Here is a 24,234-nt window from a genome sequence, read left to right as displayed (position 1 = left end):
AAAAAGGGCATTCATTCTCGGGACTACGAGAATATAATTTTGCCTCTTTATAAATCACTGGTAAGACCACACATTGAATATGCTGTGCAATTTTGGGCACCTGTTCTAAAGAAGGATATTATGGCACTAGAAAAAGTACAGAGGCGGGCTACAAAATTAATAAAAGGAATGGAACATATCAGCTATGAAGAAAGGTTAACAAATTTCAACCTATTTAGTTTAGAAAAACGTCGCCTGAGAGGGGATATGATAACATTATACAAATATATTCGGGTCCAATACAAACCATTGTGTGGAAATCTATTCACAAACCGGACTTTACATAGGACACGAGGTCATGCGTTTAGACTAGAAGAAAGAAGATTTCGTCTAAGGCAAAGGAAAGGTTTTTTTTACTGTAAGAACAATCAGGATGTGGAATTCTCTGCCTGAAGAAGTGGTTTTATCAGAGTCCATACAGATGTTCAAACAGCTACTAGATGCATACTTGCAAAAACAGAATATTCAAGGATATAATCTTTCAATGTAGGGTAATAACTGCTTGATCCAAGGATAAATCTGACTGCCATTCTGGGGTCAAGAAGGAATTTTTTTCCTAGCTTGTTGCAAAATTGGAAGTGCTTCAAACTGGGTTTTTTTGCCTTCTTTTGGATCAACAGCAAAAAACATATGTGAGGAAGGCTGAACTTGATGGACGCAAGTCTCTTTTCAGCTATGTAACTATGTAACTATGTATGATGGGAGTTGTCTTTCATGAGATTAGTAACTTGAAGCACTGAATGTAATTGCAAAGCAAGAAACAGTTCATAGTGAATAAGTATGATGGGAGTTGTCCTTCATGAGATTAGTAACTTGTAGCAATGAAGATTTGAGTAAACAAGCATTAGTTCATTAATAAATGATATTGCAGACAAATATCTGAAAGATATACTTAAGGTTTATATGGGTAGTCCTCCAATAGTTCAGAGATATGGTCCATTTGTAAAGTAGCAAAGTATCCGTTCTCCAGTAATCCTGTATGGCAGGCAGCAATCCATTTGCTCAAAGGCTGGAACGGCTTGTCTGAGCATGTGGAGAGGTAAGTCTGGTGGAAGTAGCTCCCAGTAGCTGAGCCTGTGGAGCCCGCGGTCTCGCGGAGGCAGCTCACACGTTAGCTCACACAATCAATCACCAAGCACCCTCTCTCTGGCCCAGTCTCCCTAAATACCGTCAGAGCTGTGTCAGAGGGGGGCGGGGTCCGGCACCTCACCACTGAGTGCCAAACCCAGAAGTGTTACTCCATGACAGCTGAACACAAATAGTAGTGTTTCAAAACAGTCAAACGTATCACAGCAATGATATTGTCAGTGAAAGTGATGTTATTTGCATTTTTCACACACAAATGATGTCCTTGTTGTGATACGTTTTACTGTTTTGAAACACTAATATTTGTGTTCAACGAAGTCTCCCGAGTATAACAGTACCCCCCCATGTACAAGTTTTATATTGTTTTTGAAAGTTACAGGGTCAAATATAAGGCTTGATTTTCATTTTTTTCACATTGAAATTTACCAGACAGGTTATGTTGCCTTTGAGAGCTTATACCATTTGCAAAAGAAGATAACCCAAGATATTGCAAATGGAGTATGTTCAGTCTTTTTTAGTATCCACTTATTCACAAACACTGGCCAAAGTTAGCGTTCACAAACAAATATAAATGCTAACTTTGGCCAGTGTGGCTAAGTGGCTACTAAAAAAGACTGGACATACTGCAAGACCGTGCGCGGCTCGAACAGAGGTCCCCGGCCGGCCCCTGGAAAGGGTAAGTACCTCTACACTTACTTCTACTGCAGATCGTTAACGATCTGTAAAATATCTAGGAATCCAGACACATTCTCTATTCAGTTGCAGTTGGATTGTTTTATAGTAATGCAAAACATGCAAACTTCTTAATTTGCAATCATATAGTACATCAATGTAATCCAAAAACATTACATTCACATACTGTGTTATGATATTCCATAGTAATATGCTATATTGTTATTATTTGATAGCGGCTTTTTATTATATTGATTTTGAAGTAGGAAATACATTGTGTTCTACCTTGTTACTTGTCTTACTGAGCTGGGTCTGCAACTTCTTATTGGTTTCCAATATAGTATCTTTCTCTTCCATTAACCTTTCTCTGTCAGCTCTTTCTCTTTTAAAGTCTTCTTCATATATCTGTATCTGTGGAAACATGAAAAAATTCAATCATTTACCTCCTCATACCTAATTTAGTTATGCTCATAATCTTTACCATATGCATCGCTAATGTTCAATCCGGTTTTCTAGCCAAAGTAGAGTGTCTGCTATCCACTGTTTTGCATCCACCTACACATGTACATGGTTCATCTGTTTTAGAAAAATATCTCTTTGGTCTAATATTATTTTACCCCTTAAGGACACATGACATGTGTGACATATCATGATTCACTTTTATTCCAGAAGTTTGGTCCTTAAGGGGTTCAACAGTGTGCTCAGCTAATGCAATGAAGAGCAGATCTTCATTGTCTATTGTCTATAGAAGGTGTGTAATTTGGTCACACCATACTATACTATAATGTAACTAAATCAAGGCAGGAAAGTTAAATTTAGCTTGTTACTAGTTTCCTGTACACCCTGAGGGTTCAATGCATCTCTATGATGGCCAGGGTAGCATTTGGCTCCAATGCTTCAAATTTATCTTGTCTTACATTTACTGGATGAGGTAAGAAATTAATTCAGAAAATGTTAAGTCACGAGGACACAGGAGGAATGGGATACCAACAGTTTCAATGGTATAACTGAGCATAACTGCTTAATTTTCACATGAAAGCTATGATTTGACACTTGATTTCCAAAATTAAATATTTGTACCAGAAAGCATATACAGGAAGGACATGGTCATAACAGATGCTATCCTCTATAACAGAGGTTTTCAACAAATGTGCCATGGGAATACTTTCCTGGCTCTAGCCACCTCAAAGTGTGCCATAAACTCAAGTGGCTGACAAATATAAGCTTGGAGGTCTGAAAACAAATCCCTGGTGTTCCAATTCCAATCAGGGAACACATTAAAATTACCTTATTATCTTGTTTATTGTATTTTTACTTGTGCTCTTTCACAAACTCTGCCCTATGTAACACCCCATGTCCAATCTAAACCCCAATGTGCTGTATAGGGACCGTAGTGTGGTGTCTGAGTATGTGTGCATGGGGACTGCATTGTCAGTGGCTAAGATAGGGGCTTATGGGTATGAGGGAGCAGGAATTAAATATTTATTTTAAAAAAATAAACAATAAACATTTATTTTTAGCGTTCCAGCATGAACCCTGAGGTTAAAACTGGGCTGAGAGCTGAAGAGAGGTGTTGCTGCTAAAGCCACGCTAGCTAGTATGGGGTAGCACAGCAGCATACTGGATTTATTGTTATTAGTCCAGAGTCCCCTGTTCTGGCTAGGCACAGAACAGGGGACTGGGGACTAATAATAATCAATTGGAAATTTTAGACCATGGGCTTTTTGGGTGCCCGCTATGGGCTTTAGCCAGGGGTAAGCCCCTACCCTGCTGATGCCTCTGATGATAGCACATCTCAGTGATGACTTGAACCAACAGCTCGTTAAATCAGGCTGTCTGCGGTGCATTTCACCAACAAGAAATGTGTAGATTGCCCTAAACAATAAAGGTCACCTGCAGCTTAAGCACTTCGACTTGTGTAACCATGTCTCCGTAATCAACGTTTGTTACAGATGGATTCAAAAAGACTTGTGTCCTTTGAGAATTCTCTTCGTGCATAGCTTCTAATAATGCCTGGAATAGAGAATTAAAGCAAAATAAAGCATCATAAATGATAGATTCAGCATTGTATTTAGACATATTTCATATTAAAGCAACCCCCCCCCCCCCCCAAAAAAAAAAAAACTGTTAACGCTTCCCCTTATACATTTTGTAACACACTGTATTATATCAAGATTTAACCCCTACACTACATGACCACTAACAGAATAATTCACCAAAGTATTAATTTTGCTACAAATTGCCAGAAATTCAAAGTGAATTTCAAATTGAGGGTAAAAATAACTAAACTGAATGCAGCATTGCTTTGGATAATTTTTATAATTCAGCTATTTTGGCCTGAACTTTGAAATTCTTTTTTGAATTGACTTTGAGTTCTCAATTCTCACTTTGGAGAATGCAAGCATTAACACCTACACTTCCCTAACACACTACGCTGTCACTAAATATTATTGCTTGCGCTAAAATGACATTGAACATAAACTTACACATACCTGCCAATGTTCTCTGTCCACCTTCCAGGTCCGAGGTAGACAGAGAAGAGATCAAACTGCACAGTGCATGCTGCGAGTGGGCCCAACTCTCAAATGGTCAATCCACTCTTAAAAAGGGTGCTCAGGCTCAGAGATGTATTTACCATAAGGCAAACAAGGCATTTGCCTAGGGTGGCACTTTCAAGGGGGGCGCCAAAAAATGCCACCTCAAGCTCCCAGACAAATGCCTTGTTTGCCTTGTGTTCTGGGGCTGTCCACCTTTCTGTGAGTGAGTGAGTGAGTGAGTGAGTGAGTGAGTGTAGCTGTCAGTGTGTGTCTGTGAGTGAGAATGGGTGTGCCTGTGAGTGTGTGTCAGTGTGTGTATGTCATTTTATGTGTATCTGAGAGTGTGTGACTGTCAGTGAGTGGGTGTGTCAGTGTGTGTCTGTCAGTGAAATTTTGTGTTGGTTAAACAGTGTGTGCCAATGATTGTATGTATGTGCCAATGACTGTGTATCTGTCAGTGAGTGTATATCAGTGCATTTATCAATGAGGACCTGTGTCTGTCAGTTAAGAAAATGGCCTTGACACAAATTGGGGGGGCAAATTAAGATTTTGGGGGTGCCCGAATTTAGTTGTGCCTAGGGCAGCACAAATCCAAAATACACCACTGCTCAGGCTGACTGAGAGCCTGCCCTCTCAAGCAGATCATGTTCTGTGCATGGTCCTAGTGACCAGTCAAATAACATATTTTGAAATTTTCTAAATTCACGATAGGTCCCTAGGACCAGTACCAGGTCTGCCCAGGCAAATTCAGCACTGTTGGCACCTATACTCTATACTACACTAAAATACTACACTGTCACTAAACATTAACCACTATATTACATGAACAGAAAACATTTACATTACATTCACTCTGACACTAAGACTAACCTATACATTTCCTGATGCATAATGATAAACCATGTACTACAGGAAAATAATTCTGGGGTTCTTAAAGAATAGAAAAGTTGGCTAAAAATGTCTCCAGAATGCTGAGGGATTTCTTTAGTGTAAGGATTAAGGAGAGAAGTTCACTGGGCAGCACCAGGACATATATGGTCCAGTCATGCCTGAGATGGATTAGTGGGAGTTACAGTCCTGTACACAGTTCATGGACTGCACAGAGGTGAAATGTGCATAATTTCCCATCTATAAATCGTATTTCTGAGTCTATGCTAACATTTCAGACCCTGACTGAGATATTATACTGTAAAGGATATAATGCTATATATAGGTTGAACAGTTGAAAAAAAAGTCAGTTTACAAATTTACACTATTTAATGCTTTATATATCTCTGAATAGCAATCTATAGAGGGAGGGGGTAACAGTAACTGAGCAGGGGGTGACCGAGCGACTGAGTAGGGGGGTGACTGGCGACAGTGACTGAGGGAGGGGGTGACTGGTGACTGAGGGAGGGATCAACAGAGTGACTGAGGGAGGGGGTGACAGTAACTGAGGGAGTAGGTGACAGAGTGACAGAGTTGGTGACAGTTACTGAGGGAGTGGGTGACAGATGGACTGAGGGGGGGGTGACAGTGACTGAGGGAGACGGGACTGTTTACAGTGACTGAGGGAGGGTGTGACAGAGTGACTGAGGAAGGGTGTGACAGAGTGATTGCGTGAGGGGGTGATTGGTGACAGTGACTGCGGGAGGGCGTGACAGAGTGACTAAGGGAGGGTGTTAGTAATACCTTTGTTTCCCTGGTGGTCCAGTGTCCTGGCTCCCTGGTGGTCCGGTATGCTGTCTCTCCAGTCTGCAGCTCGACCGGGTGCTATGCTTGTGGACCTTTAGTGTAGCACACAGATTGGCGACCGTGCTTTTCTATTTTTCGCTATTTATTTTATTTTATTTGATTTATTATCTATTCGTTATTTTTCTTAGCAGTTAGCTACTAGGGGGTTGGAGATAGGTGCCCTCGAAGGCACAGGGTACTAGAGCTATATAGGGACTGTTGGATCCCTATCCTCGCTAATAGCTAATGGGGTGTACGGTGTGCTATTTTGGATGAGATACTTACCAGCACGCTTGTCTGAGATTTGTTCTTTTCACCTCCTTTTATATATATCTCTTCAGCACTATTTGATTTATTTTAATTTTGGATCTGCTCTATAGTCAGTTTTCCGTTCAGTTTGAGATTCCGATATTTAGTATACATTAGGCATTCAGTGACTAAATGACAATGCCGCTTTTGATTTATAGCAAGCATCATCAACATTATACTTGAAATATGCCTGCAATTGTTTTCTCTATTTCTCTTGCTCCACATGAGTTATATCGAGTATATTTCATTGCTATAATCCAAACATAATTTTGATATCGACACAATTGTAATGGGCGGCATTAAAGGCAGACTATTTAATAGATTATCGATATTTCTTTTACCTAGTACTTAACTGCCTCCGTTGGGAATTATAACTTTTGTTATGATGTTCATTTGTATTGAATAATACAGGAATCCTTATACAGTACTAAATTGACTAGTTTAATTCATGAGCGCTTTACTGCTGTCATTTGGAAATCGTCATTTTCCAACGGATGGGAGTTGGGACAGACCATTTAAAAGATTACCGATCTCCCACATCGATATTATTCTGCCTAAGACTATTAAGCCTTAACAATTATAGTCTTTATCAGACTTTCTTCTTGTATGTCCATTTACAACTTATAACTGACAGGAGCAGTTTCCACATAGGGCTTCATGGACCACTTCTATCTATGTTGATATCTTGTTCTCATATTTAGACTATTTGTATTATTGATTACAGGTCCGTGTAGCACCTATTATTAGATTCACTTTTGGTGTATATTCTTAGCACTATTTTAGGTTTTTTATTACCATTACTACGTGTTTAATAAAATTTTATTATTTTCCATATTATTTTCTATTTTATTAAGTAGGTTTACCTTGTCGGACAGTCTGTCCTGTATATATCTAGACATTCTATTGGTGCATTAATTTTGCATCATTTCCTAGATACACTATCTTCTGCCTTCTTACTTTATACTTGGGGTTATCCCCCATCTTTTCAGTGTATCTGATTTGGCTTTATTTGTTCTTTTCTTTACTTAATATTTCCTGCTTTGCCACAAATTGGGGAAATTAATTCCTTCTTGAACTTCAAAATGGTAGTTGGATTTCTCCTTGGATCAACAGCTATAACCCCACATATGTTTACATGCACCCCATGTCTTAAATAAATGTTATCCTAAATTTACTTGGTAGATTAGTGTTAATGGAAACACAAGCAGAAATAGAAATCCTTTTTTGCTATGTTTCAGCTGACACATGATGTAAAATTTAGATTATTTTCTCTTGTTTCCTGAGGAAGTCTTTGTGGTTTAGAGAACATTTATCGACTACACCTCACACTGACTGATTTCTTAAAATAAAAAAGAAATGCCTGCATTACTCTGACAGTATTTGTTTTTAGACTGCATTTATAAAAATAGGGACACATGAAATTTAAGCAGGGCTCAAATAAAAAAATATATATATATATTGAATGAGGTTTCGAGTTAAAAGAACACGCCGGGCATCAAAACAATTTAAGTTCATATTTCGGCCTAATATTCATGCTGTTTCCCCTGCATTCATCACATTCAAATCTGAGTTTTGCTTTAAAAAAAAAATAAAAAATAATATATATATATATATATATATATAGCTTTTCTGCATTCTTCTACATAGCCCTGCTTTTTTGCCATGTCTTTTTCACAAAGCATATTAATTGGGGGTGTATGAAATGTATCTCAGCCAAAGATAAATTAGTGTGAGCAGAGCAGCTGGCTCAAATTCCTACAGACAATCATTGTTCTCTTATTATCTGTACTCTCTCTACATGCTGCATGCTTCCATAGTGAATTCATTATGTTTTGTCTCCGTTTCTGGTTTTTTGTCTCCCCTATTTACTGTTTGGGCATAGCAATATTCTTACCTTATTAAGTCGACTGATCTCATTCTCATAGTTCTCTGTTTTCCTGTTGAATAGTGCATTTTGCTTTCTTAACAACTGATTTTCTTCTTTTGTCTCTTGCAACTGAGCTATGAGTGCATCATGGTATCTCTACAACAACAAAAAAAGTATTCTAATAATCTCTATGATAATGGTAACAACATGGAACACATGATATATGCCAGAGATAATTACGACAGTAAACATATCTGGGCAAAAACCTCAGTAATTCATGAATTACGTTATACTAAGTAGGGTCACATGGCATTTGGCACGGGACAAGTGCAAATTACATTCATTACAGTCATAGTTCACTCACTTAGTTCGAAAATCACCCTATATCTTCTCTCATACAGCCAACCTTACATAAAATCATAATTGTGATTGTGTTTTCAGAGCCAAATATTGGATTCATTCTCAGATATTTTCCCACCTCTCTAATTGACTGTCCAACTTCTGTCTGTAATAGTCCATTTATATCATATTCTAATAAGATATAGCAAGAATCTTCCATGTAACCTTCATTTCATTTTCTAGACTGATAAAATATATTGTACATGTGAAGTTCATATTCTGTGGTTAAATGTTCATCAACTCATGCCCGAAGAAAGGAAATGCTGAATGCTTGCTGTCACAGCCGTCTCCCCTAACCAATAAAGGTATGGATTTTCCATTGCTTTTATGATTTTCAATTTGGTCTCATCTTGGTTATCTATGTTTTACCAAATATATTTTAGTGTTACATGGAAAGTCCCACTAACGATATATGTATTTCAACAACAAGTATGTAACGGATCACCTGGCACCCCGACCGGGTACCTCCGTTAATGGATGCTCCTAGTGCTTCCTGAGGACTCCAAGCACTCTGGCAGACACCACAATCACAGAATCCGAGAAACCTTTTAAATTCTCCCAAGCATATGAATGCTGTAGACCATTGAATAGGAACCATACGAATAGGCTTGTACTCCTAGCAGTCAACTGGAACAGCATGCAATAAATCCTTCCCCCCAATAATGAGACGACACATCACTTTGAGGGTAAAACAGGAACTCTCGACTGGCTCATCCAGCCTGGCTTTTATTACACTAATCCACATACAGGCCACACCCAGGGGGAGGCATAAAATAACCAATCACATACATGGTTCAGCCCACACATCCCCTCCCCTCAGATAACATTAAACTCAATTATCCGGTACACTTTTTCAGCCAAGTTCTGGATGTACCCCAAAACCCGGGGGTACACCTTTAAATCCAGCATCGCTGGATAGCCCTTATTCAGGGGGACAACATATCCAAAATTCAAGTCATTCGGATGAACAGTTCGGGAGATATGGGGTTCCAAAGATTTGACCGACCGCATGGGTAAAGTATCCGAAAACAGTTCCATGCATTTTGGCCCTGCGGTCGGTCACAAACAAGGGAATGAAAACAGGCGAATTGCCTGTGTTATAGAGCCTGGAGAGGGTTTGAATGAATTCCCTTGTTTATGGGGTTCTTTCTACCGAACGGCGGGTCATTCGGTAGTTTCCATACAAATTTCTGGAAGTATGGAGGTCTCAGCGGTGTTTGCCTAGTCAAGTGTCCGATTTTAGTTCCAGACACTCGACGGCAAAACACCGCTGTTCGGTAGTTTAAGATGGCCGCCGCCACGTGTTTGTTTCCCGAATGGCGGCCACCCAGAGGACAAAGACCACACTGCACTGATTGCCAATTACCTGTTTGCAACATTGTTGCAAACGGTAATTGGAGGCACACTCATTCCTGGGTGGTCTGGTTGTTCGGTAGTTTCACTCAATATACTGAATGGAGTGATTCTACCGAACAATCAGAATGCTGCATACAAATCACCCAGGATAAACTTAACACATCTATAAATACATATATAATATTACAGGCAGTACACTTGAATATGCTTCACAATCTTAAAGGGACAGTAGTCCCAAAAGTCCCAATATGTCCATAGATGCTGTTAAAAGGGCCAGTAGCAGCAATATACAGTACAATATGCCCCAAATAACCCAGGGGCCATAGTCAGTAGGTAGGAGGCTAGCAAACAGGCTTCTCCAGGGCCCAGTGGCGAGGTTGGTTTCGCCACATTTCTCCCCTTTTCCAAACAGACTAACAGGGTACCTGACCTCTTGCCGGTCAGTGCCCTTGTTAGTCCAGCAGCCCACCCACAAAACAGAAACAGCAGTACAGCCCACCCACAATAAATGGTTACTACACCTGAGTAATGGAAAAACTTGTCCAGGTCCAGGTGCCTCACCCCGGCTGTGTGTGGGACTGGTAGGCTGTTTTGGTGGGTTGCTGAGTGGGCAGAGACCAGCGGTACTCTGCCCTGGTGCCAGCACTACTACAGGAGTAGTCTGGTTGGAGCCTGGTTGCTGGAGACCGACTGTCTCCCCTTTGGCTAAACAGCCCTGTTGTGGGGGGGCAGGACCGACCGTCCCTACCCCCTGTGCTGGAAGTGCAGAGACCACGGTCCCATCTGCACAGGTGTGGGGCTTACAGTCTCCCCCTGGTACATTAAGCTGCCGCTGGGGAGAGGTGGTAACCAGCTCCTCTCCCATTAGAACACTCTGCCCATTGATGATCTGCCGCTGGGGAGAGGTGGTAACAATCTCCTCTCCCATTAGAACACTCTGCCCATTGATGATCTGCCGCTGGGGAGAGGAGGTAACAATCTCCTCTCCCATGCCTACTTTCAGTCTTTGTGGAGGGAGACCGACTGTCTCTCCTCCCAATTCAGTGTCCTGCTGCTGGGGAATAGAGACTGGGCTCTCTATTCCCAAAAAATCACGCTGCTGCTGGGGGGTAGGACCAACTACCTCTGCCCCCTGTAACTCAGCCTTCCGCTGGGGAGGGAGGACGCTGCTCTCCTCTCCCTGCACTTCACACTGCCTTCCCGGCATATCACTCTGCTGCTGGGGGGTAGGACCAACTACCTCTGCCCCCTGTAACTCAGCCTGCCGCTGGGGAATGGAGACTGGGCTCCCAATTCCCAACAAATCACACTGCCGCTGGGGAGGGAGGACGGCCCCTTCAGCTCCCTGTAGCTTGGGCGCAGAGACCACGGTCCCATCTGCGCTGGTGTGGGGCTTACTGTCTCCCCTTGGTGTGCTAAGCTGCTGCTGGGGAGAGGGGGTAACAAACTCCTCTCCCTTACACACTTTCAGCCGCTGGGGAGCAGGGTTGACCCTCTGTACTCCCTGTAGGCAGGGCGCAGAGACCACGGTCCCATCTGCGCTGGTGAGGGGCTTACTGTCTCCCCTTGGTGAGCTGTGCTGCCGCTGGGGAGAGGGAATAACAAACTCCTCTCCCTTACACACCTTCAACCGCTGGGGAGAGGGGATAACAGGCTCCTCTCCCTGCACCGTAGACTGCCGCTGGGGAGCCAGAACGGCACCTTCAGCTCCCTGTAACGCACACTGCCGCTGGGGATCTGGGCCGACTGCCCAGCATCCCTGTAGGGCCGGTAGAGAGACTGCAGTCCCATCTCCACCTGCCATTGGTGGGTCTTCCCAGGACCAATCCGTGAGGCCCCTCAACATTTGTGAGTAAGGGCCACCTGCTTCCCCACCTGGCAACTCTGGCTGCTGCTGGGGATCTGGGCCGGCTGCCCAGCATCCCGGTGGGCCCGGTGGAGAGACCTTGGTCCCATCTCTACCTGCCTGTTGTGGTTCCTCACAGGACCAGTCTATGAGGACCCCCACTTCGGGTTCCGCCCGCCGCCTCAGGGAAAGACGGCTAACCTCCTCGGATGCAGCCTCTACCCGGCTGCTGTAACGCTCCTGCTGCTGAGCATACTTCCTCTCTTTTGCCAACCGGAATTCTCGGTCCAGCCTTGTGTTTCGCTCGGCCATGACCTGGTTCCAGATCACCCGGCGTGTCTCCATGGGTATATCATCCCCATACTCGGCCACTCGCTGCCTCACCTCGGCCAGCCAATCATCTCCAGAGCCAGAACCTTCCATACTTGTCTGCTCCCAGGGGCACTGCACGACTGCTAGCGTTGCCCTCAATTTGTAAATCCAAACGTACTGTGTCTCCGAGCTGCTTTACCTCGCACTAGGACGCCATCCCACTGCTGCCACCAATGTAACGGATCACCTGGCACCCCGACCGGGTACCTCCGTTAATGGATGCTCCTAGTGCTTCCTGAGGACTCCAAGCACTCTGGCAGACACCACAATCACAGAATCCGAGAAACCTTTTAAATTCTCCCAAGCATATGAATGCTGTAGACCATTGAATAGGAACCATACGAATAGGCTTGTACTCCTAGCAGTCAACTGGAACAGCATGCAATAAATCCTTCCCCCCAATAATGAGACGACACATCACTTTGAGGGTAAAACAGGAACTCTCGACTGGCTCATCCAGCCTGGCTTTTATTACACTAATCCACATACAGGCCCCACCCAGGGGGAGGCATAAAATAACCAATCACATACATGGTTCAGCCCACACATCCCCTCCCCTCAGATAACATTAAACTCAATTATCCGGTACACTTTTTCAGCCAAGTTCTGGATGTACCCCAAAACCCGGGGGTACACCTTTAAATCCAGCATCGCTGGATAGCCCTTATTTAGGGGGACAACATATCCAAAATTCAAGTCATTCGGATGAACAGTTCGGGAGATATGGGGTTCCAAAGATTTGACCGACCGCATGGGTAAAGTATCCGAAAACAGTTCCATGCATTTTGGCCCTGCGGTCGGTCACAAACAAGGGAATGAAAACAGGCGAATTGCCTGTGTTATAGAGCCTGGAGAGGGTTTGAATGAATTCCCTTGTTTATGGGGTTCTTTCTACCGAACGGCGGGTCATTCGGTAGTTTCCATACGAATTTCTGGAAGTATGGAGGTCTCAGCGGTGTTTGCCTAGTCAAGTGTCCGATTTTAGTTCCAGACACTCGACGGCAAAACACCGCTGTTCGGTAGTTTAAGATAGCCGCCGCCACGTGTTTGTTTCCCGAATGGCGGCCACCCAGAGGACAAAGACCACACTGCACTGATTGCCAATTACCTGTTTGCAACATTGTTGCAAACGGTAATTGGAGGCACACTCATTCCTGGGTGGTCTGGTTGTTCGGTAGTTTCACTCAATATACTGAATGGAGTGATTCTACCGAACAATCAGAATGCTGCATACAAATCACCCAGGATAAACTTAACACATCTATAAATACATATATAATATTACAGGCAGTACACTTGAATATGCTTCACAATCTTAAAGGGACAGTAGTCCCAAAAGTCCCAATATGTCCATAGATGCTGTTAAAAGGGCCAGTAGCAGCAATATACAGTACAATATGCCCCAAATAACCCAGGGGCCATAGTCAGTAGGTAGGAGGCTAGCAAACAGGCTTCTCCAGGGCCCAGTGGCGAGGTTGGTTTCGCCACAAAGTATATACCTACATTTTATATATATTTATAGTTTCCGACTGATTCCTCTTCTGCAACTGTCACTAGTCTAATACTATCCTTACCTTTTTGTGTCATTTTACCCCACTCCCTCTAGCATGTAAGCTCATTGAGCAGGGCCCTCAACCCTTCTGTTCCTGTGTGTCCAACTTGTCTGGTTGCAACTACATGTCTGTTCGTCTACCCATTGTAAAGCGCTGCGGAATTTGATGGCGCTATATAAATAACATAATAATAATAATAATTTTATAATATCTTCTCTAATCTTGACCTGTAGTTCATTTAATAAAATAAACACTTTAAGGGGATTTTTGACATAATCTGAAACAACAACATTTCTAATTAAGTAGAACAGTATCAAACCCCCTTGAGATTTGCAAGACCAAGATTCTGCTACTATGGAATACTTCTTTCCAGTGGTAAGCTTATACAAATTATTTACCTCCAATAATTAAATAAATACAGGTACATCTTATGTGACAAGATGCACCAATATTTTTGGGTAGGTCTAGTTTGTTTAAAAGTTCCGCTTTTGGGGTCCTTTTCTAGCTATCTTCTGTCATCCTGCTCAGGGAACAGGCAAGTGATACAATGTCATCTAACCTTAGGATTGAGAATTGGCTAAAGTTTTACTTGGAATCATTGCCCTCAAAGGTCACACCCTAGGTTCAGTTGTATTACTCTTTACATTAAGTCATTTCCATACTTTTTCTATATTCAGTCATCAGTAGTGATGTCCCGAACGGTTCGCTGGCGAATAGTTCCTGGCGAACATAGCTTGTTTGCGTTCGCCACGGACGGCGAACATATGCGATTTTCGGTCGCGCCCTATATTCGTCATCATTGAGTAAACTTTGACCCTGTACCTCACAGTCAGCAGACACATTCCAGCCAATCAGCAACAGACCCTCCCTCCCAGACCCTCCCACCTCCTAGACAGCATACAATTTAGATTAATTCTGAAGCTGCATTCTTTTTTTTAGACAGAAGTGTGTTATATTTGAGCATGCTAGGCTGAACGTGCGTATATCATGGCTAGTTGCACTGAGGGTATGAGTATATAGCAGTACATTGTTGTGAAAGATGGCTGTCATGTTTAGGGTGTAGCTTGCACGCAATGCACGTTATCAACTGTGTACTTATATCAGCAGCTCCGCCACTAGTTATAAATCAAGTGTGAGTCGCCCCATGAGTTGAGACTAGTGAATAACATAATACATGAACGGTTAAGGTAAAGGCAATAAACTCTTTAGGAGTTGAAATAATGACATGTTTAAACGCTTGATACTTTACGATTAGTTAATGTGCAGAGAGCAGTTCATGTGATCAAAGGCATGGTGTGGAGGATCGGCTATAGTGGGACATGCTTGCTGTTTACTGCTTGTGCTCATCCGATCCCTTCTGGGTGCCAGGTGCAGACCCTGGGAGTCCCTGATACCTGGAACAACAAAGGCAAGTCTCTGGCTGAGTGCCGGGTTCGCGGCTTGAGGTGGTGGAAGCTTGTTTTGTCGGGTGGTTGGATCTGTCCCGGTGGTGCTTCACGTCCGGTGCGAGATTGTGGTGGCTTAGGGTGGAGGCGAGAGCTTGACGTGGGGCAGGCTCTGCATTTCTGTTTGTGCCTCCGGTCCCGTCTTCGACGCCTTTTGCGTTGGTGGATTTTAAAGGGGACTGCTTCGCTTAGCTGTGGTGGAGCTTGTTGGGGCTATGGTGGAGCTTGTTGGGGCTTCCTGCTTGTTATTTGCTTCCAAAATTGATTAAAGAGTCTGTCCAGCTTAGACCCAATATCCTGCCATGCTTTGCTGGTAAGACTCTGTCGAGTTGCTGATCGCTATTAAGCATGTCGGATCGGTCAGGTAGGAGCAACATTGCTGGGTCATCCCCTTCTGGGGTGAAATTCGCTTGTTGATAGCTGATTAAAGTGAGATATTGAGGGAGCTCACACAAAGTGCGTCTTTCCTCCATGACAGCTAGGCCCCGCCCCCTGGAAGCTGCATTCTTAGTGAGAGGAGGGACAGTGTAGCTGCTGCTGATTTAATAGGGAAATCGATAGCTAGGCTAGTGTATTCAATGTCCACTACAGTCCTGAAGGACTCATCTGATCTCTGCTGTAAGGATAGCACCCCAAAAAGCCCTTTTAGGGCTAGAACATCAGTCTGCTTTTTTTTTTCTGTGTAATCTAATTGCAGTTGCCTGCCTGCCAGCGTGTGTGTCAGGCTCACAGCGTATACTGTGCCCACTTGCCCAGTGCCACCACTCATATCTGGTGTCACAATAGCTTGCATTTAAAAAAAACAAAACTTTTTGATAATATAATAGCAGTCAGTTTCCTTCACACGTGTGCATTTCAGGGCCTGCCAGGGCACAGTGTCACACCAGTGCAACTCATATCTAGTGTAACAGTAGTGTACATTTAAAAAAAATACAGGGGGCTTGTTGTCACCTTTCGGCGACCCTTGGTGTTGTACGTGGCTGGGTGGAGGAAGAGACCTTCAATGACATCAGTGAGGACAAGGAACGGGACATGGCTAGCTTGGTATCCAACCTTGTGCAAATGGGGAGTTTGCGGTTGTGCAAATGGACTGTTTGCGGTTGTTTGCGGTGCGTTAAACGGGGAGTTTGGTCTGTCACTGTGAAGCGGGAGTAACCCTTACACTACCTGATCGATACAACATCATACCTGATGTTTTAAAGCATGTTATTCCAAACAATTTAGGAATGTTAGGTGATTTATGCCCTTTATGGATTAAAACCAGACTCTGCATCAACTATGTAATTTTCCATGGGAGTTTTGCCATGGATCCCCCTCCGGCATGCCACAGTCCAGGTGTTAGTCCCCTTGAAACAACTTTTCCATCACTATTGTGGCCAGAAAGAGTCCCTGTGGGTTTTAAAATTCGCCTGCCTATTGAAGTCTATGGTGGTTCGCCCGGTTCGCCCATTCGCGAACATTTGCGGAAATAATGGATCATCTACATATTGAGTGGTCTCAGAGGCCATTAAAATACTCCACGTCAGGAACTCACATTCTTGGGCTTAACAGATCTAACTAAGATGCTCATAAGCCTGATATCTTAATTCTCTGTTTGCTTTTCAGGCCAGAGAGGTTTGTTATACACTTATGTATGTCAACCTTGCTTTGCTTGTTTGACTGACTGTGTATGCCTTGCCAAGCCTTTCATGTTGCTTTGTTGAACAATTTTTAATTTCTTATACTGGCATGGCCTCCTCCATGATGATCAAATCCAAAGCTTCATGCGCGCATTCAAACTTCCCCATAGGAAAGCACTGAGTCAATGCATTCCTATGCGGGCTTCCATGTCATGTGACTGAGTTTTAATTGGCCAGTGCTGTGCAAACAACTCTAGTGACTGTCATACTGGCAGAGGTGGAGGTAACCCTGCAATGTAAGCATTGCACTTACTAAAAAGCTGCATGTTTTGCATTGCTGGATTTAAAGGACAGTACCACCTTAGTGAGACCATAGTGTCCCTTTAATTAATCTTTTTTTAGATCATTTTTTACATTTGACTTAAATTAAAAATAAATACAGTTCACCATATATCTTAAAAGAGTAGAAAGACTTATTTGATTAAAAAAAAGTATGTTTAAGCTCATACCGAATACAGAAAGATCTTGTCTTTCTCTAAAATGTTCTCCTCTTTTTCTACGTGCGGTACATTCTTTTCTGCATTCTGCTGACAAGATGCTAATTTCCATTTCATTTCTGCAACCTGAAAACATGATTATACATGATGGAGAGGAAAAACGTATTTGTGTCTCTTATTACATCATATTAACTTTCCGATTTCTGGCTTAAGTTTACCTTTTATATATAAATACTTAGGAATCAAAGTGGAAAAAATCCAGAATCCAGTAAATATTTCCCAACACAGATCAGCTTGGCTCACAGTTATGCATATGGTTTGGAAATGTGGAAATACGATATAACTCATCATTATTTTGTTTCCTCAATAAAGGAGGCTTAATGTTAGTGTTTAGTGGATTTTTGTAAAGTAATAAACACTAGTTCTGGAAATGCCCAATATTACAGCCGTGACACGGGATATAAGCAAATATAAATAATCTGTTCCCTGAGGCTTTCAAAAAAGGATGTTCAAATTAAATCTGAGACTAGTATCTCCGTTAATAAGTGACTGTAAAAACCCAAATACTAATGCAACCACATTATAGAGGCCATTGTACATTAGATAATAGAATAAGACACCATTTAGGAAAATATTGATTTACCGTAATGACCTTATGTGACCGAAGTACTTATTATATAAAAACAATGACATAATTAATCTTAATTTGGTCTGTATCACATTGCAATTACTTTCATTTTCACAATTTAATGTACTTTGGATGTTGGATGAAAAATGATTAAATACCATAAATACATAACCAGTGAAGCCACCATCTGGAATATTTTGTATCTGATATGTACATACACACAAGTTCCTAATAAAATATTAATGAGGTAGCGGGATGGGACTGGTGTGATGGTTTGCTAAACGGATCTGTTATTGAAGGATATAAAATGGACATGGAGGAAAGTAGAGGAGAAACCAAAAATGCAATAATTACATTTAAATGAGGAGAGACAGAAGGAAAGGGTGTGATCTACTTTCAGATTTGATGACCAGTTTGCTTAATATGCTTTTGTTGAAAACTAGTCGCATCATTGAAGTGGACTGTCAGTGTTCAAAAATGGCAACATACCTATCTACATCTGTGCTCTACAATATGGCTGTTTATAGTTGGATACAAACTCTTATTTTTCCTTTCTGCACTACTAAATGTACTAAATGTCTGTCTACGTGGCTACTGGGACGCCTAAACCATAAGAAGATCATTTTTTCTTTATCAATAGCATTCGACGAAAGCAAATATAACTAAACTAAATAAAACAAAAATAAGAAGACAAAAATATTGAAGAAAAGTAAAATCAATAGATTGGTTTAATAGAGAATAAAATGTTACCTTGTTTTCATAACGCTGTTTCATCTTCCTAAATTGTTGGTCCCACTGTTTGTTTACTTCCAGAAGCTGTAAAATTAAACTTTTAAAGGGTTACAGAAGGTATATAGTATTGGAATTTGCACTGCAAATTTTAATTATAATCATTTCAACAGTAATATTAGTCAGACCACAGAGCGGCTTCTTAAGTTTAACCCCACCGAGCTAGCCAAACCAGGAAGGAACAGGGCAGGTTGTCTGATTGCTAGTCGGGGGTGTGTAATAATGTTAATTTATAAAAGTGCCAGTTTCTATTAAAATCTGTAGTTGTTGGGAAATTAAAAAAGAGGACACACCATTTAGCAAGCTAAAGGGATTTAGGTGTTTCAAATGTCCCTTTAAATAAATGAAGAAACAGTAGTCTAAAACAAAGCAGACAATGTGAAGTTTTACATCGGTTTCAATATGAGTTAAAGGGACACTCCAGGCACCCAGGCCACTTCTGCTCATTGGAGTGGTCTGGGTGCCAACTCCCACTACCCTTCACCCTGCAAGTGTAATTATTGCAGTTTTTTATAAACTGCAATAATTACCTTGCAGGGTTAAGTCCTCCCCTAGTGGCTGTCTACTAGACAGCCACTAGAGGGAACTTCCTGGTCCCTAGCACAGATTATCTGTGCTAGAGCGTCGCTGGACGTCCTCACGCTGTGTGAGGACCTCCAGCGTCGCTCTATTCCCCATAGGGAAGCATTGAAATTCATTTTCAATGCTTTCCTATGTGGTGCGCCAATGTGCATGCGCGTTGGGACTCCTCGGCCGTTGGGCGGGATCAGTCTCGCCCACCGGCCGACGGAGGAAGAAGGTGGAGCGGCGGGGGAGGAGCAGGCAGCGACGTGGGACATGTCGCTGTCTGAGGTAAGTGACTGAAGGGGTTTTCACCCCTTCAGTAACCGGGTATTGGGGGGTGGGAGGGAGAGGGACCCTCCAGTGCCAGGAAAACGGATTGTTTTCCTGGCACTGGAATTTCCCTTTAACCTGGTATTAGGTTTATTGGTGATTGTAGTTTAAACATTCCATGGTTGTGCTAAGTTGACTTACCTACACAAGCCATTGTTGCATGACTTGGCACCACCCACAGCCAGCATATCATGACTTGGCACTTACCTTGCTCCCTAAAAGTATTTGTAGAGTGTCCAATTCTACATTATGTTTCCTTGAAATAAAGAAGTTCAAACTTGGAAATATCACTTCTGACACATGCTTTGTTTAAAATATTGTAGTTAGTTACTGGCAAATGGTTTATAAACTTAAGATATAAATATTTTAAATGCTCTGTAGATTAATATTAAAATGTATTTAGATGACAAGTCAACTGAAACATTCATCACCAAAGTTGTCAAGATGCGGTAATTCATTATGCAGAGGTTCAGACCATACAAGCTATGGGCTATGTTATTTCTAATTCTATTAATTTTTAATACACTTTTTTATTAGAATTATAAACCTGCAGCATGTGCTGTAAAATATATACAGCATAATAATAAGGAGACTTTGTAAATAAGCCTAGCAGTTATTTGTGAGTAATATACCAGGGTGATTTCAGCTTTTGTTAAAAAGAAAAAAAAGGAATATTTCCTCATGCAAACAGAGTGGGAAGGTGAAGTAATTCCAAGTAAGTTTTTCCAATGCATAGGGTCTTGTCAATATGATTAATTCTATTTAGCTAAGTTTTAGTCATGTTGTTTTATTAACAGAGGCTAAAACTGGGTATTGGGTATATTTTAAATATGATGAAAGGAAGATATTTTACAGAATTTGATCAACACAACATTTAAAATTGGGCCAGAGCAATAGGCCTTCTTGCCTGGTGACATAAAGCATGGTATGGTTACTGCACGTTATGGGACTAGGTATTCATGTTAAATTTATTTTTTGGGGGGTGTTGGATCAAGTGGATCATGAAAAACATTTACAACTTAAAATGTCATTTTACTCCCTTGTCATATTTATAATTAGTGACCTTCCCATCATTGGCATGGAAGGTAGTGTTTAACGGTGTTCTCCACAAAATATTATACAAAGTCTCTGCTTGGTTTATTTTTTTTCTTAATAGCCTTAACCCCTTAAGGACCAAACTTCTGGAATAAAAAGGAATCATGACATGTCACACATGTCATGTGTCCTTAAGGGGTTAAACATGGAAAATCTACTCACAATTGTTTTAGGATTTTTTTTTTCTTGCTATAGTCTCAATTCGCCAGTGACATATTTATGCATCATATGACCATATTTTGCATACCTAGATTTAAAGGGACATTCCAGACCCAAAAGCACATCAACTTTCTCAAGTGATTCATGTGTAAAGAGTTTCTTCTTTTTTCATTTTACAAAATGGTGCAGATTTCAAAAGAAATTAGCAATTTAATAAATGAACCTTGTTACACCCTCTGCCTATCAATCAGACAACTGGCTCTGTTACTTCCTGGTTTGTTTATTTCAGTTGTGCTAAACTCAAGAGGCAGCAATTGCACAGAGCACCTGCCTTGCAAAGACTTCTCACTGAGTTGCATTAGGAAGTCTGTGATTGGACAGCCACAGAATGTCTGGGTTGGGTTAGAAGGGAAAGGCTTGCAAAGGCTTCAGACCAGAGATCTGCAGCTTTTGCAAGCTGTTGTAAGATATGGACACAATAAATTAAATGCATGAATGTTTTCATTTGTTGTATATCTACTAAATAGTGATTTTCATTATTTCATTATTATTTATTTATTGCGTTTGGGCATTGGAGTGTTACTTTGATGGAAATGCTAGTAAATTTGGTGTGATGAAAGAATCTTTTCCAGACAATCTCAATAGCATGGGAGTGATGTTACTGGTACACTATTTAGAAATAAAAGAGTTATGTTGCACATAGGTTAACAAAATAGATTATATAAATTACCTCTGCTCTCTGTTTTTCTAACTTGTGTATCCTTTGTTCATATGCCTCGGTAGACATGCTGTTCATAGTTCGAACTTGCAGGCAGCACTATAAATAGGAAGAAATTACATACAAAACAAATGTGCACATGCAGGGCTGGATTTAGACGAAAAGAGGCCCTAGGCTATTCCACTTATGAGGCCCTTTCACCTCCCATTTTTAAGTTTGTAAATTACATGAGAGACAATAAAATACATAATTACTGTGATATATATATCAATATGTTAAATGAAACATGTTGTGATTGGTACTAACCTTTATAAAAAATGTGGCACGCATAATAAATAAAATAAAAGTCGAGATGAGGAGGGGGGGTGATTGTGAGAGGGAGGGGGGTGATGAGGAGAGGGGGGGTGATTGTGAGAGGGAGGGGGGTGATGAGGAAAGGGGGGGTGATTGTGAGAGCGAGGGGGGTGATGAGGAGAGGGGGGGTGAAAAAAATTACCTTAAATCCCTGGTGGTCCAGTGGGGGCTGCCTGGTGGTCCGGTGGGGTCCCTGGTGGTCCGGTGGCCCTAATTTCCGGTCTGCAGCTCCGCAGATCTGCAGACCATGGATCTCGCGAGACCCAATCAGAGCGTTGCCGTGGTAACCTGCGGCAACGCTCTGATTGGGCAGTGCATGCGAGATCCATGGTCTGCAGCTCTGCACATTGCGGAGCTGCAGACCACCGGTCTCTGCGATCGCGGCAGGAGGGGCTATTGCAGTCTGCCCCGGGCACCCCCCTAGTAAGTGGCACACGGGGCGGACCGCCCCCTCCGCCCCCCCTTAGTACGCCACTGGTCATATCACATGCATAGAATTTCTCCTTATTTTCGGTTCAGTGTATTAGTGTTCACTGTTTTTAGAATAGTGTAATTTTAACTTTGCTAACAAAGTGAATGTAGGCCCCTCTTGATCTTGAGGCCCTAGGCTGAAGCCTAGTTAGCCTATAGGAAAATCTGGCCCTGTGCAAATGAATAAACTGTTGTGGCAGGAATGGTGAAAAAATGCATTTACATTTTGTAGTCTTGCTGAGTTTTGTGAATGTGTAAGGCAGAAGCACTCTGCAGGGTGGTATTAAATTGAATCTGCCCTATGGACAAAAGTATTGGGTCACACTTTGTAATGAATTCACGTGTTACAATCAGACCCATTACCACAGGTGTATACATTCAACACCTAGCGATGCAGTCTGCATTTTCAAACGTTTATTCTGAAGATCTCAGTGAATTCAAGTGTGGTACTGTGATAGGATGCCACCTTTGCAATTAGTCAGCTCGTAAAATGTATTCCCTGCTAGATATTTCATAGTCAACTATAAGTAGTATTAATGGAAAGTGGAAGTGTTTAGGAAGAGCAGCAACTCAACCACAAAGAAGAAGACAATGTAATGTCACAGAGAGGGGTCTATGTATATGTATAATTATATTGGCTTTGCATCTCACGTCTTGGGTTTCTGTTTCAGCTCAAGTCTATGATTTCATTTACTAAACTCCAAATTGCAGTGAATTGACAACCAAGTTTAAAGTTTTAGGCAAAAATAACCAAGACACTATTTTAGCAAGGCAAACCCATTCCCCTACCCATAGATCAGTCAGTGTTAACACAGAACCAGCAATTGCTTGCAATACCCAGTACAAAAACATACATTCTCACTACTGTATCTTTCACCACTATACATTCATATAATGTGGTTTGTCTGCAGTATGGTTGATATCTTGAATGTTTTGCAACATAGATAAATATATAAAAATTAACATAAACCACTTAACCCATATCCTATTGCTTTCCTTATTCTGTAGCAATTTTTTAAGGAAATATTAACATAAGCAGAGATCAATTGCAGTGCCTATGTATGAAATGAACCTTAAAATACCCAATTAAAGGACATTATTTATATAACGTTTGGCCGCATAAGTATTTATGGAATATTTGACAGCAATGATAACAATATCAAACCAAATATGTTACTTCTACCTGATTCCTTCACACTCATCAGGAGATTTGTAAACCAGAAACCAAACAGTCATTTAATAAATACATTGGTTCTTGGTTTGCCCATGTAATCATTTTAGGATGATTTTGTGGTTTTGTTTACAGCCAAATTCAAACACCATTAACCCTTTTAAGTGCCACTATTCTTCATCGATCAGACACTAAAATTTTATTTATAGTGCTTGTGCATTTATATCGTATTAAGATTTTAAACTTATATAAACGTTTGAGAGCTTTTTAATAAGCCTCTTCACTACAGAAATCATGTAAAAACTAATTTTCCAACTGCTAATTAAATTAATTTATTGCATATTAATTGTGTTTGCAATTGCTGTGCTAATGTCAAAGCTGGTTCTACTATTATATTGCCAGCGGCCGTTCTAGCCGGTCAGGAGATCAATAGAACTCCCTGTCCTTTGCTGCTCCTTCTGCCTGGGTGCAGATCACTGCTGATGCTGCTGAATGGTCACGGTCCAGAAGGGAAAATTAAGAGGGGTCTGCACCCAGATACTATCCCACCATATTTCCAGGGATCCCACTGAACTACCAAGGACATTAAGAATTGCCTCCTGCCTGGGGCAAAAATAAGCTAGAGGGGGGAAGTGGGGCAATAGT

The 24,234-nt window shown here is 41.6% G+C and overlaps 2 protein-coding genes across 2 annotated transcripts in view; both read right to left on the bottom strand.

Annotated features, from left to right (window-relative positions):
* The window catches only part of LOC134614455 (TNFAIP3-interacting protein 3-like), a 69,633-nt gene extending 65,827 nt beyond the window's left edge, over nt 1-3,806 (bottom strand). The window contains exons 1-2 of the mRNA XM_063458251.1: nt 3,691-3,806; nt 2,083-2,208 (exon numbers count right to left, since the gene is read on the bottom strand). Coding sequence (XP_063314321.1) covers nt 2,083-2,208; nt 3,691-3,795 — 231 coding nt within the window. The 5' untranslated portion in view covers nt 3,796-3,806. The remainder of the gene's footprint in view (nt 1-2,082; nt 2,209-3,690) is intronic.
* A 438-nt stretch (nt 3,807-4,244) lies between these two features.
* The window catches only part of LOC134566096 (TNFAIP3-interacting protein 3-like), a 34,241-nt gene continuing 14,251 nt past the window's right edge, over nt 4,245-24,234 (bottom strand). The window contains exons 2-5 of the mRNA XM_063425805.1: nt 21,606-21,692; nt 18,689-18,754; nt 8,251-8,379; nt 4,245-4,256 (exon numbers count right to left, since the gene is read on the bottom strand). Coding sequence (XP_063281875.1) covers nt 4,245-4,256; nt 8,251-8,379; nt 18,689-18,754; nt 21,606-21,671 — 273 coding nt within the window. The 5' untranslated portion in view covers nt 21,672-21,692. The remainder of the gene's footprint in view (nt 4,257-8,250; nt 8,380-18,688; nt 18,755-21,605; nt 21,693-24,234) is intronic.

Source organism: Pelobates fuscus, chromosome 6 (genome assembly GCF_036172605.1).
Source record: "Pelobates fuscus isolate aPelFus1 chromosome 6, aPelFus1.pri, whole genome shotgun sequence".
Classification (NCBI taxonomy): domain Eukaryota; kingdom Metazoa; phylum Chordata; class Amphibia; order Anura; family Pelobatidae; genus Pelobates; species Pelobates fuscus.
The sequence above is the reverse complement of the archived record's forward strand: the minus strand, read 5'-3'. Positions and strand labels throughout refer to the sequence as shown.